We start from the raw sequence: 19305 nt of genomic DNA on the forward strand, positions 1-19305 counted from the left end.
GGCCTCTAGCATCCAAAAAAAATCATGCTACAACAAATACCTACATATCATCACAATCTTTGCCTATATCACCCTCTAATCATTAGAATAAGATAAAAAATGCTTAGAATTGTTATTTTTTGTAGCATCAGAGGTTTTCCAGCCACGAAATTTGGTGGAGAGGCTAGAATACATGTATTCCTCAAAACCCAAAAACTGTTACAGGAAATTCCACCTAGAGGCGACTTAATTAAAATAATTAATCATTTTTTTAATGTTTCCTAAGTCTAAACTTAGGAAATATGATTAATTAAAGGGTATTAACTAAGTCATGGTGTGAATGTTCTAGAAACTCACACGGATCAACAAGGAAATAATCTGGGCCATCGATTATGTTTTAATATTGGCCGTTGGTGCTCCAACAAAAGATTACAAGAAGTCATCGATGGGTTGATGGAGAACACACTAGTGCAGTTACTCAGTTTCTCGGGAAATCAATTTTCTCGGTGGTTGGAGTTCAACAGAGGAGATAGAGCCAGAGGGTGAGTTGTAGGGGAGAGAGAGGGGGTATCAACAGTGGTCCGGAAAGTGCAGGACAAATTCAAGAGAGACAGTCCACTAGATCACTGCACAAAGGGTGACACAGAGACAACAACGTATGGGCCGAGGGTCCGTATCAGGGTCAGGGAGTCACTGTGGAGAGTGAGAAATTTGTTTCTAAATTTCTCTCAGTATTTTTCCTCTGTTTTGCTATCCAAATTCTTGTACTTGAATTACTGCTGAGGAATTAGTCAAGAAACCCTCATCTGTTGCACTGGTTTTCCCACATTGGGTTTTTCCGGGGACAATTGTCCAAAAATAGTTGTGTCAATAGCTTTATGTGTGTGCTAGAATTTCTCTAATTTTACAACATTTATTTTCTTCTGCATTATTTGTTTTGTGAAGGCTGCAGTAGGAAACTGCAAATATTTTGTTTAATTAATATAACAAATAGAAGAAATATTATCAGTTGCTGCAGTAGGATTCCAGGTTTCAGAATTTTCACAAGAATGTCAATTCAAGATTTTGTTTGAGTGATGGGTACATTTTTAGTAGGATCATGATAGAGAAGTTCAACAATCAATGCCACTAACATTAAGGTACATAGAGGGATCAACGCTCTTGATTAAATGCTAGTTCGATGCCTTCATACATGACAAAATCCAATGGAAACATTGCAATCCCCCCAAATTTTGAAATCCTGAAAAGTCGTTAAGTCCATTGGATTTTGAGTGAGATCTAAAATTCTACTTTCTCCATATGAAATCTAATGAGGTTGGAACCACTTTCAAACATCCTGAGTCATTTCATGGTAATGTTAAAAATTTAAGTAAAAGGAGGAAAAGTGAAAGATAAAGGAGAATGTCACTTTTACTTCCATAGGCTTGAATATTAGGCACCTATTGTGGGCTAGTTCCTAGCTAATACAAAAATTAAAAGGAAAAAGCAAAACAAGCCCCACTTGTTGCGTTTTATGTGGCTTTACTAAATCGGTTAGAAACAGTTCGAGTCACCGGTCCGAACTGGTTTTTGCCTCCAAATGGTGAGACCAGCCAGTTCATACCGGTTCGGTCTGGTCCTAATAACACTGGAGGAAACACCCTAGTGTAATGGCTCGTTTGAATTAGAACGGGAAGATCTACAGGAAGGGATGATGAGAAGTGACTTTTAGCGGCCAAAGAAAGTATGGTGGGTGATTTACCATTTTCCTGGATTAACAGTGACTTTAATTAGTCACTTAATTAAACGAAAGAAGGGGAAAATGATTAATTGAAGGAAAAAGGACAAAAGTGACTTGACTGAAATAAAAATAAAATTAAAAGTCAGTTAGATGAGGTCAAAGGGGAGCTTCTAGAATAATATTGAAATAATCAAAATAAAATACTTATAGAAGATTGGATATCTATCTATCGAGTCTTTAAAAGGAGGAGGAGGAGATCATTTGGGACATCTTGGTTTTGTTGATTATTTGTGCTAGAAAGGTTAGGAGAACGAAGTTCCCAACTTCGTCAAGGCCCAAGATGAAAACCCTTGGGTTTCCATTGTGTGTGTGTATTGGATGAAACTCCAACACTCCTTGAGGAAACTTCATCTAGAAGTTTCACAGAGCTTTAGTGATATTGAAGTGAGGATCATTCAGATCCTCAACTGGTGCTTCGTTTGTTCTTATTTCATCTTAGCCATCTTCCAATTATTATTTTGTATTGTCATGTAATACCTGATTTCTTAATAATAAAATAAGGCTGAGGTTTGATGCATGTGTTCCTGGTTTATTTTTAGTTGCAACTTTATGTTTCTTAATTTTTCCACTAGTTTCGTGATATAATTTGTAAAATTCGATTGATGAATTGGCGACATAATTTTCTAAATCAAAATCACGAGAATTTTATTAAAATTAATAATCGAGATATTACAGTGGTATCAAAGTTGGTTTCCTTGCCAGCTTGAAGGTTTGCTTGACAAATTGTTAGACTATATTTATTGTAGGTGTTGGAGCGAAATACTAAACCTTCGATATCAAAGAGAATTTTTGAAGCAAGGGTTTATTGGAAGAGGCTGATTTTATTGTTAGTTTTGGCAAAGTCTAGTTTGTGGAGTTGAGTATTATTTTATAGAAGGAGACCAGATTCCAAATTCTATTGTCAATACTGGGAATCAAGCAATTTAAGGAGATTGAATTCTGAAGATCACATTTATCATTTATTTCCTAAGCTATATTTTTGAAGAAGCCAATTTTTTTATAGAGGCAAAATTCACCATTTAGGGGCTAAAGCATCTTTTATCTAAAGGTTGAATGTGCTAATTTCTAGGAGGGATTCTCATCAGTAATCTGATTATCTTGAAAGACCAAATTCTTCATCTTGTTTAAGTGGGATGTGTTTATTATACTTGCAAAAGTTTAATCTCTAGTCGTAGCTTAATGGTAGCAATCTCCTTCCATCCTCAAAAGTCGAAATTTTATTTGTAAAAGGTTGAAACAAATTCAGCCACGTGATCGACCTGCAACAGTCATTCACAAGGGATGCTTATTTTGCTGGGTGGAAACATTAATTTAAGGGCGAGTTCATAGTCAATCACCAGGGCCGATTTCACCAGGGCCGTTTTCTTGTTTGTCGAGGACATAACTTTTCAGCAACTAGGTCGAATTGTCCTCTGTAAACTCTAGTTGGAAGAATCAGGATCAAAGTAGAATTTCACATGCAAAAGAAGCCAGGTTGCCTAAAATGAATGCGCCATTCTAAAATCTAACTCTTGAAGAGTTGTTGAGGGCGTGCACACTCTAAAACAGTGGTCGAGTGGGTGATTCTATGACCCACATTTACTGATCAATTTGCTTCAGAGCCCAAAAGGTCAAGTGGGTGCCAATGATCAAATAATTTAGGAATCAGGGCCAAATTTCATGTAAAATATATATGTCATGACACTTGAGTGCAAAGGCGGCTTGGCCAACAGAGATGGTGCAAAATTTTGATGGTCCAAAATCCGTATGATATTGCATGGAATTGTCTATACCAGTGCACTAGTAGTAGCAAAGGAGTATAATGCATCAATGTACTTGTGCAATTTGGAATTTAATGGAATGTATGTATTTTGTGTATGAAGGGTGCGATTGAGATGTGAAGAAAGTGTGTCCTAGTACATAGTCTTTTGATTGGAGTTTGGATAATGATGTGATCTGCTCGTGCACACTATGCCAAGCAATATCTTATTAAGATCATGGTGTGTGGTAGTGTAGATGGAGAGCAAATAGAAGAGTCAAAGTGCACATAATAGAGATTGTGAGCATTGTGTTGTTAACAAAATCACATGTAGCAAAGCTCAGGGGGATGCTGTGCATGTCAAATGTTATACCTGTAGTTGTGCATTTAGAATTTTATGGTTCACTAGTGCAATAAGCAAACAAAGACTATGGATCGCTTTGGTAATTGCCGTAGCAAAATGTGAGTGGAAAGATCGTTGACTGGCTATGAGCAATTCACACCTGTTGACAATACCCATAGTTTGTGATGATGATGTGCGACTGTGATGATTTGGAGTGTGCTGTGGTAGCTTGTGCACATGTACTTGTTCGAATGGTAGAAGGCTATTGCTGAGCTTGTGCTCAAATAACGTCTTGGTACTTGGAGAATCGATCAAACGCAGTGCCTATACCCTGAAGCTGCTAGAACGAGTTCATCCTTACCGTAGCTGATTCATATTGCAGAAATATAGACTAATCTCTTGGGCCAAGATCAAGTCTATTTCTCTTAAGGATGAATTATGTCACTAATTTGGATGTCCAAGTTATCACCAATAGGGCCAATTTCTGAAGATTTAACTTGCCATTTGTGGTTGCGACCTTCTTCTCTAGTGGGTCTGAATTCATCTCTCATTGAGGGCTAAATATTGGCATTAATAAGGAGTTTAGGGATATAATGTTGGAGGACAAGCTTAATTTGAAGAAATTTAGCTTGCATTACGAGGCCAAATACAAACTTTCTAGTAGTTGAGTTGTTGCATTAGACGCAAATTTTATTGATTAGCTGGAAAGAGAGGTTGAGAGCCAAATTTAGAGATAGAATCTCTAAGGAAAACTAACCCTGTAATTCTATGGGTCGAATGCTTAGCTATTTAGCAGGCCAAATTCATCCTTTCCTCATTACTTCCCGAGCTGATTCGATCAGTGGAGACAACTTTTTGTATCAGAGGAGCCTGATTCATCTTTAGATTTTTCCAAAGAACAATCCCCAGGTTCATGTAGACTTCTCCACAACAAACTTGTTGATTTTTCCTTGGCATTTCAGAATCAGGTTTATGTTTAAGATCACGATCACAAACACACTAAAATGCCACATCACAAGCACTTTTGCACAACGGAAAACATACAACAACGGATCGATGTAGTACACAAGACAATTTTTAACCCAAAATTTGTTATATTACAAACTTTAATACAACAAACATAGGGCTCCCATAGTAGGGATCATGGCCCTTATAATTAGCCCTGATACAAGAGCAACTAGGGCTTGGAGTCAATAACTTATGACTACCAATCTACCCCGAACAAGATACACTTGACTTGTTGAAGGTGCACACAACTTAGCCCTTTCGGTCCACATACCCTGAACACTTCTGGCAAGTCCTTTGCCACCTCTTTTGCTGCTCACAAGTACTCCTACAACATCAAAAATACTTACATCTTCAACTGACAATCTGCCTCTATCAATCACCCCTACTACTCCAAGGATGATTGATCCTAAGTCTTGAAACTACCCTCTAGCAGCCCTCTTGCTCCTCCAAGACAACCTGCTCTTAGGGTCTTCAAGTCTGCTCACTTAACGTCCTTCTAGCTGCCCCTAGATGATAGTACTCAAGGTTTGTACAATCAACTCTCTAAACAACCTCTCAACTGCTTATGAGTGATTGCTTTTGAGGGCACACAATAATCTTCCCTCTTATCAATGAATTCACTAAACTAGGGCACAGTCAACCAACCCTTAGAAAATGATAGGAATGCTTCTCTATCACTGAACTTAGGGCTTCCTTGGCAACCCACACACAACCCTTTAACTTCACGTAAGATGACTAAACTAGGGCCTCATCAAATCTTCCAACACGCAGTCCCTTTCTTCACCAAAGAGGTTGATCATAAGCATCAACAAACAACCCATTAATTGTCTCTTGACAACTTCAAGAAATCAATTTTTAGGACACACTTGGCAACCCACACAGAAGTGATTTGATGCCCCAAAAATCACTAGGGCTGCTTTAACATGCTGCCCAATACCCTTCTAGATAGATCTCACACTTCATCACTTAGCAACTTATCTCCTCATACGTCAGCCTCTTTTGTAGCCCTTCCATAGACCTAAACATCTTGGCCTGCCTGTTTAACTTCGGTCAACTCATATAGACATACGACCTAGCATATTAGGCCCGTGGTAGCCTTGAACATGGCCTAACATACCCCTTTTTGTTGAAATTTGATGACTAAAAAAAAGGTTTCCTGCAATCCAAACCCGGTTTTAATTTCACTTTATCACTCCCATTCAGTTAAATGCCCTTTCCCATAAACATACATTCAACATATAGAATTCTAGAAATGAAATTTTCAGATTAAAACACATGGGACTGTCAAGATATGCTGAAAATAAATATGGACATAACCAGACCAGCAACACACATAAAAATGCACAGATTTTTGGTCAACTTAGACCCTGGCAATACCCCTTCAATCTTCTCTGGGAAAAACCTGTTAGAGAGCTCTTCAAATTTATTTATCTTTCAAGTTCAGGGAAAATACGTTTGCAGACCAAACAAAACAACAAAATACAACTTATCTCTTCAACCCAAAACTCCTTGAAAACCGTGCCCACTTTGCCTCAATTTTTGTGCCCACTTGAAGCTAAAAATATGTACTGTACGTATATGACTTTACAGACTGTATGGATTTCCGTACCGCTGTACGGACTGTACATATTTTTTTTCAAAAACTTCTCTCGAACGACGTGCAACTCACAACATTCAATGTTGTTCGTACTGTACCTTCTACTGTCTTCTATGCCTTGATTTCCATGCCCAACTTTGCCTAGAAATCACTCCTTCAACTTGCTACAACAAATTTCTCTTTCAGAACTTTTCTCCAGCTCTCAGCCTCCTTTCTCCAATTTGCTCATGAAGAATGAATGCAGTCTCTCTTTTCTTTTCCCCCTTTTGTTTCCCTAAATGACTTTTGGGCAACCCTAAGATCTAATGGCTCAGATTCATTTAGATCAAGGGATGAGAATAAATGTGCATTTAATTCTCACTTTCTATTTTTTAACTCACCCATTAAATAAAGTACCCACATTGTACTTTATGTCTAAAGTCACTTTTCACTTTATAATTTAACATTGACTTTACCACTTATAAAGTCACACTTAGGAAAATAATTATTTTGGACACTTTTCCCTAGGTAGAGACTAACCCATGGGAAACCACTTGTCCAAGGTACATTAAAAATCAACACTCCCTCTTACCGAGGAAAGTGTTTCTCACCACACCCATTTTGTCCCTGAAATGGACATGCTTGCCTCTTGGCAAGGACTTTGTGAGAACATCGGCCACCTGCTCATCTGTTAATATATACTCCAGCTTCATTGCCCCCTTCTGAACATAGTCCTTGATGAAATGATATCTGATGTCAATGTGTTTTGACCTGTCATGAAACATTGGATTCTCCATGAGTTTAATGCAACTCTGATTATCACAGTGAATAACCGTCGGTCTCAACTCCTGATCCAATAAGCCATACAACAACTTGCGAAGCCAAATGGCCTCACAACTAGCCTGACTAGCAGACAAATACTCAGCCTCAGAAGAGCTCAAAGCAACTGACTTATGCTTTCGATTGAACCACGACACAACTGCCGAACCCAATCCGAAGCAACACCCTGAAGTGCTTTTCCTGTCAAAAGCACAACCTGCCCAATTTGAATTTGTGTAACCCACCAACCTCACTCCATCTCCCCACCTATAGTCCAGACCATAATCAATAGTCCCCTGCACGTAGCAAAGAATGTGCTTTGCAGCTACCTAGTGTACCCTCCTGGGCTCAACCATGAACTGGCTAAGTGTGTTCACTGCAAAGCATATATTTGGCCTAGTGTTGACCAAATACATCAAGGACCCAATAAGCTACCTATCCAATGTGGGATCCACCAAACTAGAATCTGAAGCATGAAGCTTCTTCCAGTTGGTTATCATAGGTGTAGACATGGGTCTACAGTCTGCCATGTGAAATCTGCTCAACACATCCACAACATACTGCCCCTGCCCCAGAAAGATATGACCCTCCTCCTGCCACAGCTCAAGTCCCAAAAAGTAATGCATCAACCCAATGTCCTTCATCTCGAATTCCATAGCTAGATCCTCCTTGCGACCACTAATCAGTCTCTTTGCCCCAATAATGAACAAGTCATCAACATACAACACAAGAATGAGCGGATCATCCCCTACAACAATGTAGTATAGGTTCGGATCTGCATCACTCTTCGTGAAACCCATCTGCTGCATGTAAAGTATCAATCATCGAATACCAAGCTCTCGGAGCTTGCTTAAGTCCGTAGAGTGCTCGCCTCAATCGGCATACATGGGTCTCCCGCCCAAGTACCTCAAAGCCCTGTGGCTGCTCAACATGCACCTCCTCCTCTATAACTCCATTCAGAAATGCGGTCTTCACATCCATTTGATGGATTTTTCAACCCATTTCTGCAACAATAGAAATAAGGGACCGGATAGAAGTGTACCGAGCTATGGGAGCGAAGGTCTCATCATAGTCAACTCCCTCTATCTGTGAGAACCCTCTAGCCACAAACTTCGCCTTGAAATTCTCATTGCTGCCATCCGCAACATGCTTGATCTTGTAGAGCCACCTGGAATCACAACTAACTTGCACTCAAGCCTAGGCACCACTTCCCAGACATTGTTCTTAATGATAGAGGCATACTCCTCCACCATAGCCTCTCTCCATACCTCCTGGCTGGCAGCTCCCTCATAGCTAGTAGGCTCAGAGTCAACAATGCTTGTAGCCTTGGCTACATAACTGCAAAACCACTCAGGTGGCACACTCTCCTTGTTCACCCTCTTCGGAGGACCAACGAACTCCACTTCCTTCAAGGTGTCTTGAAGCCACTTGGGCCTCCTCTTCCCTAAAGAAGCTTCCCCATAGGGAACCTCATCCTCTGTCCCCCAGTCTGGTGAACTTGAAGGTCTGGCAACTGACCCTGGTGTGTCTGCACCCGCACCTGTCCTTGAAGAACATGTACTGGAACCTATGCCTGTGTCAGCTGAAGTGCCATGTGAACTCTGTACCAGTGGACTCCCTAAAGAAGTGCTTGGTGAACTCGCCACTGGTGCCCCAGATGTCATTGACATGATTTAGAACCCTGAGGTCTTGCTTCCTGTACTTGACTTCCCTGCTGAAGAGAAGTCTGTGACTCTCTCTCATCATACCCCCGTGATCTCCGATAGGCCCTCTCCTCCTCGAACATCACATCCCTCCTAATGACCACTCTTTGTTTAGAAGGAATGAAGATCCGATAGGCTTTCGAAGTCTCGTTGTAACCCATAAAGATACCCTTCTTTGCCATGGGTTCTAGCTTCGCCCTCTGCTCCTTGGGGATATAAGAATATGTGAGACATCCAAAGCTAAGAAGATGTGCCACATGTGGCTTCTCTCCAGTGAAAGCCTCCCCCGGAGTCATATTCCTCAATACTCTGTGAGGACTCCTATTCTGAAGATAAACATCAGTATTGCAGGCCTTAGCCCACAAAAACAAAGGCAACCCTTGATCATGAATCATTGTTCTAGAAGCCCCAACAATAGCTCTGTTCTTCCTTTCAGACACCCCATTTTGTTGGGGGTTGTAAGGAACCATGAAATCTCTCCTAATGCCCTCCTATGCACAGAAGTCAGAAATCCCACCATCGGTGTACTCACCACCATTGTCTGACCTCAAGACCGGAATCTTCCTACCTGTCTACTTTTCCATAAGAGCTTTGAAATATTTAAAGCGACTGAAGACCTTTTCAGGAAATATATCCAAGTCCTAGAGTAGTCATCAATGAATATAACATAATACTCATAACCACCCAAAGACACATGAGACATACGACCACTAACATTAGTATGAATCAAGTCTAGTATACTTGTAGATCTGTTGTCGCTCGCTAGGAATGGTAACTTGGTGTACTTGCCCAAAGCACACCCTCTGCAGACCTCATAATGCTCGACACTGAAATCAGGAACTCCAGTAGTGATCTCCCTTAGTACTCTCAAAGCTCCATGATGCATATGCGCCATCCTCCGGTGCCATAACTCGCACAAGTCTCTACTGTTGGTGGTACTAGTGTGAGTGCTACCAGATGTGCTACTCACCAATGCTCATGCCGACTGAAAACTGAACCTGTATAGTTTCCCAGAGCGGATTCCAATCACTTTGGCCAAAGTGATGGAAGCTCCCCTGGGATGCATCAATACCTGCCCTCCTGAGAAAGTGATGTCAAACCCCTTCTCCTCCATAGCAGACACTGAAATCAAGTTCTTCTTCATCCCCAGAACATACAAAACATCCATGACCTTCAAAGGAGGCAAAAACTCCCTCTCAAAGGTCACAGTCCCCACACCAACAACTCTCACAGTGCGATCATCTCCTAGTACAATCTCAATATCAAGTGCCCTCTCTGCAAGCTCTAAAAAGAACTCTCCTGCACCTGCCATATGGCGGGAAGCCCCACTATCTATGTTCCACACATCGGATGTACTCCTACTAGATGTAGAAGTAATAAATGCAAAGTCCTGGTCAAACTGTGAAGCAAACTGCTCCGCCTTTGTTGAAGCTGCAGTGCCCTTCTTCCCCTTGTTTTTCCTCTTAGGACACGTAGCAGCATAGTGTCCCATCTTCTGACATGCCCAACATTTGACTTTGGACATATCCTTATCTTTCTTCTTCTTCTTCTCCTTTCCCTGAGCCCCATCTGATGAGGCCCCTTTCTTGGTCTTCCCTTTGTTCTTCCCCCTGGCTGTCAAGGCTACATCCTCTTCAACTGCTATCTTCACCCCACCACTGCCAGTCTTCTGTATCTCATACTGGACACAATCATCCCAGAATCTGTCCCAATTGGGAAGATTCTCCCTAGAGGTAACAACATCTCCAAAGACCTCCTAAGACTTAGAAAGTCCCGCTACAACTATCCTGACTAACTCTGTGGATGAAACTGCCTCACCAATAACAATCAAATCATCACGTACTTGTTTGTCCCTGCCAAGATAATGAACTACACTTTAAGCCTTTGTCATCCTGATGTTCTTCAATTGTTCTTTGAGTACCATCTTCCTGCTCTCATTGGTACTTTGATAGAGAGTGGTTAGAGCTGTCCACATTTGATATGCATGCGTTTCCTCTCACCTGAGGAACCACATGATCCTTCATACTGTCCATCAAAATCCTTTTTGCCTTTGCATTATATTTTTTGAATTCATCAAGTTCATTTGCAGCAATAGGAGGTACAACCACTTGCCGCACTATGTCCCAAACTGCTGCCTCCTCAAACACACTCTGAATTCTGTCTTTCCAAACAACATAGTTGGATATCCCATCCAGTCTGTCCTCTATCCTTAAGAACATGGCCATCATTGCTGTCCAAAATTTATAAAACCAAAAAAATGGAGAAATGAACTTTTCAACACACCTTGATGTCCCAAAAGTTCAGTTTGTGTGAAATTTCACCTTGCTGTCCCAAAATATCAGTTCGCTGTCCAAAAATTCAGTTCGTTGTCCAAACCATTGTATGTTGTCCCAAATTACTGCGTACTGTTCAAATTTCAATTTTCAGCCTACTCGGTTTTAATTTCACCTCATCATTCCCATTCAATTAAATGCCCTTTCCTATATACATACATTCAACATATAGAATTCTGAAAATGAAATTTTCAAATTAAAACACATGAGACTGTCAAGATATGCTGAAAATAAATATGGACATAACCAGACTAGCAACACATAAAAATACACACAAATATTTGATGAACTTAGACCTAGGGAAAAGGCCTTCAATATTCTCCGGGAAAAACCTGTTAGAGAGCTCTTCAAATTTATTTATCTTTCAAGTTCAGGAAAAATACATTTGCACACAAAACAAAACAGCGAAATACGACTTATTTCTTCAGCCCAATACTCTTTGAAAACCGTGCCCACTTTGCCTCGATTTCTGTGCCCACTTGAAGCTGAAAATATGTACTGTATGGATACGACCATACAGAGTGTATTGTACGAGCTCCATATAGACTGTACGGATTTCCGTACCGCTGTATGGCATGTACGGATTTTTTTTTTCAATTTTTTTTCAAAAACTTATCTCGAACGGTGTGCAGCTCATATAATTCAATGCTGTTCGTATTGTACCTTATGTTGTCTTCTATGCCTTGATTTCCATGCCTAGATTTGCCCAGAAATCATTCCTTCAACTTTGTGCAACAAATTTCTCCTTCATAACTTTTCTTCAGCTCTCAGCGTCCTTTCTCCAATCTGCTCATCAACAATGAATGCAGTCTCTCTTTTTTCCCCCTTTTGTTTCCCTAAATGACTTTTGGGCAACCCTAAGATTTAATGGCTCAGATTCATTTAGATCAAGGGATGAAATTAAATGTGCATTTAATTCTCATTTTCTATTTTTTAACTCACCCATTAAATAAAGTACCTACATTGTACTTTATGTCTAAAGCCACTTCACTTTATAATTTAACATTGACTTTACCACTTGTAAAGTCACTTTCACTTTATAAAGTCACACTTAGGAAAATAATTATTTTGGACACTCTTCCCTAGGTAGAGACTAACCCATGGGAAACCACTTGTCCAAGGTACATTAAAAATCAACACATCAAGTAGTAGAAGACTTAAAAATGTCATGAATTTGAGCTCTGAATGAATGGGCAAGAGTGCTTATATTGGATGTAAACTGAAAGACTGGACCGCTGAATGGGTGGCTCAGGTACTAGTTGCCCGTATGTGATCACAATCTCCTCATACCATATGTGGGAGAAACAGATGGGATTTTAAGTTTTAACAAATATTTGGGAAAATGGAAACTATAGTGTGACAGAAATTGATCCCCACTTCAATATGAAGTATTTGAAATTTTGATGCAGTGAATAATTGTTTGGCCCTCATGAAATTGATTATTTATGATGAAAAGATCCTCCCTTCTCAATCCTTAACAACACAAAGAGAAATAACTCAAAAGAAATTAGAAATTGCCACTTAAACGGGAGGTTCAGCATGGCTGGTGTTTTCTTTTTATCGGAAAATCATGATTTTTGAGGAACGTTCATGATTTTCCGATTTTTTTCCCTGACAACCAACTTTTGCATGGCAATTTTTTCTTTTGGCCTTCAACTTTAGATTTTTCTGAAGTTTCATTAATGTTTTCGACTATGGTTTAAATTTGCAGATATGAGGAGATTGCAGTATCATTACATGCCAGAATAATGTTAGCAGGTTTATATCTCTAAAGTGATGGGCATTGCTAACAAGTTGTGTATTGGTATCAGTGACCAACTAGTAATAAAATGGAAACTATGAACTTTGGCATGAAGTTTTTTCATGAGAAAAAATTATTTTCATAATACAGTTTGACCTTTCGGCTCTAGGAAACTACTAAGCGCTTGGATTTATTTTCTATAGATTTGAGCAAACTTTTGAGACATTACTTTTCCTTTCCCCCTAAAGTCTCGTTGTAATGTGGTTTCTATTTGGTGATCTATGTTATTTTGTTTTGCCACGGAATAAAAGTCCTTTTATCTTGTGCCAAACTTGATTTTGTCTAAAATGTTGGAGTTGATGTCCTTGACTCTAGTGGTTGAAGTTTGAACATCTTTTGCAAACTTAGAATCTAGAGAATATTTTAATATCAAAGTTCTGTTTTGTCTGATGCAGCTGGTGCAGCTTAATGTGTCCAACAACCATCTAACGTTCCTCCCAGAGTCCATTGGAAGCTGCTTCTCATTGGAAGAGCTGCTGGCAAATGGTGCTTTGTAGTCCCTTAACTTCAGTTGTTTCTCTCAAAAAAATTTCTATACTATGATTTGGCTTCAGTGCAGTTCTTGAAAATAGAGTAAAGAAAATTGCATTGTTCATTTGGTTACCTGTAAGTTAAGTTCATTTATCTTTTCAGATGTGCCACGTTCTTTCTTTTCTGGTGCAGTAGACATCTTTTAGTTTCTTTTGGTGGATTAGCTATATCTGATTTCCCATCAGAACTTTTTTAGACCAATATTCTGGAGAGATACTTGATCAAAAGAGATTGTGCATAGATGAAACTTGATAAACTTGTGGACTCAATAGTTCAATCTCAATATCCAGGATGATTTGGCTTCAGTGCAGTTCTTGAAAATAGAGTAAAGAAAATTGCATTGTTCATCTGGTTACCTGTGAGTTAGGTTCTTTTATCTTTTCAGATCTGCCATGTTCTTTCTTTTCTGGTGCAGTAGACATTTTTTTAGTTTCTTATGCCGCATTAGTTATAACTAATTTCCCATCAGAGTTTATTTAGATCAATAAGCCAGAGAGATATTTGATTCAAAGTTCTTTTGCATATTTGATTCAAAGTGCTTTGGATTGAAATTTTGAATAGTTCTATCTCGATAGCCAGGATTCTTATCTCTTTTGCTAGTAAAAATGTTTGACTTCCTTTGAAAATCCATTTGTGTAGAATAATTTTTACACAAACAGATTTTCGGAGGAAGTAAAACATTTTTGCTAGTGTACACCATAGCTTTGAGCTTTTGTGAAAATCTCACAAAAATGTCCTTTATTGTGAAAGGTTTTAAACAGAGAATTTCTAAAAGTAGGCAATATACTTGTTAACAATGGAAACTTCCCATGTGTTACCTGCCAAATCTGCACTTCAAGTGCTAAATCCCTAAAATACAAGTGCTACCCAAGGGTAACTCAGAGGGGCTTTGCACCATCGCCATAATAGCTCTCAAGGTTATTTCCATAAGATCGTTCTATGCAATGAAGGCTCAAGTATAGATGGAGAATTAGACTGTTATGACCCCAAGGGGGTCCTGTTACCCACCATTTTGTGGGTGATATCCCTAGGAGATTTTTTTTCTCCAAGATGGTCCTCAACCAGCAGCTAGCAACCCCTTGCAGCCACCAACTAGCTCATTGTGCCATTTCTCCACCACTTGAGCCAGCCATGTGGTCCCTCACCCATCTGCCATGATCATATGTTTGAAGGTGGGCCTCCCAAACCTAAAGTTATGCCTTGTTATTTGGTAATTGAGTATTGTAGTTTGCTTATCATGGACACTTTTGGGCATCGATTAATGGGGGATTCGGCGGAATGGGCTAGGTCTGTGCTCTTGTCCCCTATACCCCTTTTGGACATTAACCTTGGATTCTAGTCCCGTGGGATCTCTTTTACTGACCATTTGGCTTTAGGGATGGTATTTCATGGGAAACCTTGATTTTGGTTGCGTGGTCCCGCTCCCTCATCCACATATATTGGCCCCTTCCCACTCATTATAACCCCATTCATTATTTCTCCCGCTTGAGTCCACATTCTTCCACTAGGTCCACAAAGGGCTAGCTCTCCCCTTCCCCTTGCCCACACCTTGGGTCTGGCTTGGAATGATGCCTCGGAGGTTGATGCAAGTAAAAAGAAGTAAAAGCATAATTGGCCACTCTAAACAGGAAATGTACCACACAATGCAAAAGATGACCAGGACAAACACATTTAGCACGTGGGCAAAAGCCAATACATGAGCTCTACCCCATCATCATGGCCATCACCTTGGTTTCTACAGGTTCTATGAACCTCCTTCATCATATAAGAACCCATGATTGTCCCAACCCCTAGTGGGCAATGAACCACCCTACCTTAACAGGGGGTATCCACTGCTATATCTCACACATCATACTCTTACCCCTTGAGCCTCGAGCAGTTAATTAAAGAAAAATCATAAAAGACAAAAGGCATATAAAGAAGGCTGGAAAAATCAATGTCAGGGAATCTTATGTACCATGATTGCTCCCTCCTATACATTATATACACAAGTGTGGGCTTCTATTTTACTAGCTACCTCTGTACCCCAATGTGTGGCCCAGGGCTGCTCCTTTTCATTCCCTACTCCATCTATCTCTTTATCACATGCCACCACTTTTTAAAGGATGTACCTTGGACATATTATCCCCTTTAGAAGTAGAAACCACCTAATGAGATACTTGGTTGACCCCATTTGGAACTTGGAGACATTAGCACCTGCCAAAGCCCATTATGGAAGGGTCGGCCATTATGGAGTCCTAACTTGTGGTCCATGGTTTGTAAGCTCTTTTACTTGATTTCCTTGATGAATTGTTATACTGGAAGGGTAGGGGATACAAGATTGCAGGTGGTCACCATCTTGGGTTTGGTCTCCCTATGCAGGGTCCTAACCCTTCAGAGGGCTACATTGGCATAGGTAGGGTGTGTGTTGAGATCCATGAGCCTCCACAACAGTAGAAAACATTCCATGGATCCCCAGAGATGTTCAAATATTGCTTGAGATTTGCCTGTTGGACAAGGAATATGCATCTGGTTCACCTTTGCCTAGCCTGCCCCACAGTTATACCATGCACTTCGCAGATGACCCAGGACTTGTATGCTGATGTGGCATCATTTACACCATCCTCTGAGCCCTTACAGATGGTCTACACGCATCTTTGACTTACTTGGAGACCCATGAGGTCACTTGTGTGCCCTCACAGCGCTTGGGAGCACCACAGGTTTATTATGTGGAGAACTAGGGGCCAACACCTTGTCCATTACTTTTGGAAGTCCAGCCCATCAGTTTGGCACTTACGGACTTCATCAGGCCTCTTAGAGAGCCGAACAACATGCATCATTTATCATTCAACCTATTGGGAGGCTTATTATTTTATTTATGAGCTAGCTTGGTGGGCTTGTCACCAATAGATAGTTATTTGCAGAGCTTCGACTTTGACAAGGAGACTTCGATCTCTTAAACTAGCTCACACGAGAGAGAGAGAGAGAGAGAGAGAGAGAGAGAGAGACCAAAACTTCGATTTTGTCCTTCCCTTCCTTCTTGAAAAACTCACACTCCTTTTAGCCTCCTCCCTCACCTTCGCACTTTTCCCAACTTCCAGCTTCCAGCTTCAAATATCGAACTTTGTGAGAGAGAGTGAAATACTCCAATTGAAGTCGAATTGCCTTGTGTATATAGCCTTCTAATGAGGTCTAATTGCTTTCCTTGAGGCCAACTTGGTGTGGAGGTTACATAATTCATTTTTGACTCAAAAATAATTCTTTTTACATCATTCGAAAGTCCAAGTAGGGTCTCATAAAATACACAATGACTCTAATGACCCTTTATTAATCTTAGGAGTCGACACTGGGGACTTTGACTAATAAAATGATAACCCAATCATGAAACCCATGCTTTAATAAGTCATTGTAACAATAATAAAAATTCGTTTGACCAATACATTTTATGAAGACCGAACCTAGTTACATTTTTCAACACTCCCTCTTAACTAGGGAGGTATTCATACAAAAGCTCTTAAACTATATGAACTATGAAGAGTTTAAGCACCGCAATGCTATGGACTAGATTCTTGACAAGGACAATCTATCCAAGGTCTCTCAACAATTAAGGCACCACAATGCCACATAATAGATTCCTGACCAGGACAATCGATCCAAGTGGGACTAAGATGGACTAAAGCTTTCAACCTCTCTTGGTACCATTAGCATTACTTACTAATCATCAACCTAGGGATCTAGGTGTGTATCTGAGGTCAGAGATCTACGACCAATGCCACCCTCCCTACTTCAGGATCTAGACATCAACACATAATGTCGACCAAATGTCCTCCCAGTGAATGTCTCACACACAATGCCTCAACTTCCCGATTGTTCTAATCAGTAACAAATCCTCCCCGATCAATAGATCGGCAACAAATCTCTCCCAATCAAACTGATTGAAAACTCTAAGCATATAGAACATGCTATCAAACCTTCAAGATATTTATTTGTACAAACACAACCCCAATAGTAACAAACTTTCAAATGTACATAAATAGATACAAACCTCCGAGTTCTTCCAGACAACTTGATATTTCTTCTCAACTTTTCATAGTAGGACTTAGAGCTTTCCCAATGAATCTTGACAGAGGATTCCTCAACAATGTAGCTTCCTCTCCTACTTCTCATGCAACAACATATTCTACAAATAGATCCGACTCTTCTGTTGATTTTTGGTATGTTCTATGCTTAAGAGCAATTTACATCAATTTCTTAATTAGCCCAATATCAATATCCAGTTTAGTAATCACATCAGCGTGATAGTAAAATGCAGATAAAACATAAACATAAACAGTAGAAAACAAGCCAAGACAAGAGGACACAAGATGTGGCACCAGCCAGGGACAAACCCCAATGTGGGGAAACACTTGATCAATTCTTCTTATATTCTTCAATAGTTCAACAAAGAGAGAGAGATAGTACAAATATATAAATCTGATATATTATGACAGCAACAACAAACCCTAACCAGCGAAGTCAACGCTGGTCAAACAAGTCAAATTTGACCTCCAAATCATCTTGGTCAAAGCCCAGTCAACTCGGTCTCCAACAAGAAGATGAAATAGCCCAAAACAGTTCGAAAAATCAATCAAAAGTTGGTCAACAAAAGTCAACCTACAGCCAACAACTAGGGCAGTCACCATTGGTCAAACCAAAGGTCAGATCACCTCATTTTGCGTGCCAAAATCCGCGGCCTGCCAAGGAGAAGCAACCTCACCCAAAGCGCAGTTAAAGAGAGGTCAACGTTGGTCAACATAGCCCAAGAAAATCATCTTGCAACTCATTCAAACCAGGTCAACGCAACCCTAAATAGAGATCTGTCTCCTTCCTTCGCACGTGTGAGAGATGCTGCCCCAATCTGTGTACCCAATCAAGTGAGGAGAGATAGATGAGTGAAGATGAGATGATAGAATAATGAGTTTAGGTCTCCTCCTTTTATATGCAATGTTGAGGTTGAGCTGGGGGTGAAAATCCCTGTTTTTCTTGTTGGCAAACCTTGACAATTTGTCAATAATACAAATAAATTCATATCTCCATATATACATGTCGGAATTGGATGATTTTTAGATCAATCCTACACCTCTCGGAGAGAGGAATCCAAGAAAAATATCAGCTGTCATAAATAAGGTGACCCATATGGAGTTTGGCCCTAGTTGCCAATTTTAACACTCCCTCTCAACTAGAGAGAACTCCATCTACTAATCCATCTGCCTGTCAATACTATCTCCGCCATCAATGCACTGCTCTGCTTTGCTGAACCATGAAGAAGAAGAAGTGATCGAGAATGTATCATACCATTCTGTACTGACTCGAAGTCAGTTCTAGATAAAAGAGAGTGCCTCATACCACTCTTATTGACCTAAAGTCTGTTCCAATGAAGAGAGTGTGTCATACCACTCCTACTGATCCGAAGTCAGTTCCAATTGATCCCAGATCAATATCATCCTAGCATAGGGAGTACGGTAGTACACAATGCGTCCATCGGTAGTATGATGGTCGATATCCTCGTTTCTCTGCTCATTGGCCAGATGAGAAGTACTTGCCATGAGTCCCAGACTGCATATGTAGGATGTCTCAGTAGGAGAAGGATGAACCATTCTTCTTGCCTACATGTCGCCATGGGGTATCATAGGGGAAGGTTGAGCCACTCACCCTGTACACAGCAAACCACTAGGG

The 19305-nt window shown here is 40.2% G+C and overlaps 1 protein-coding gene across 1 annotated transcript in view; it reads left to right on the forward strand.

The window, feature by feature from the left end:
* LOC149242315 (Leucine-rich repeat (LRR) family protein) overlaps positions 1-19305 on the forward strand; it is a 209530-nt gene that overhangs the window by 167749 nt on the left and 22476 nt on the right. The window contains exon 6 of the mRNA XM_089374204.1: positions 13476-13566. Coding sequence (XP_089230330.1) covers positions 13476-13566 — 91 coding nt within the window. The remainder of the gene's footprint in view (positions 1-13475; positions 13567-19305) is intronic.

The sequence above is a fragment of the Pinus tabuliformis genome, chromosome 8, assembly GCF_031772625.1.
Source record: "Pinus tabuliformis cultivar Carrire ecotype Pingquan chromosome 8, CPIR1, whole genome shotgun sequence".
NCBI classification, from domain to species: domain Eukaryota; kingdom Viridiplantae; phylum Streptophyta; class Pinopsida; order Pinales; family Pinaceae; genus Pinus; species Pinus tabuliformis.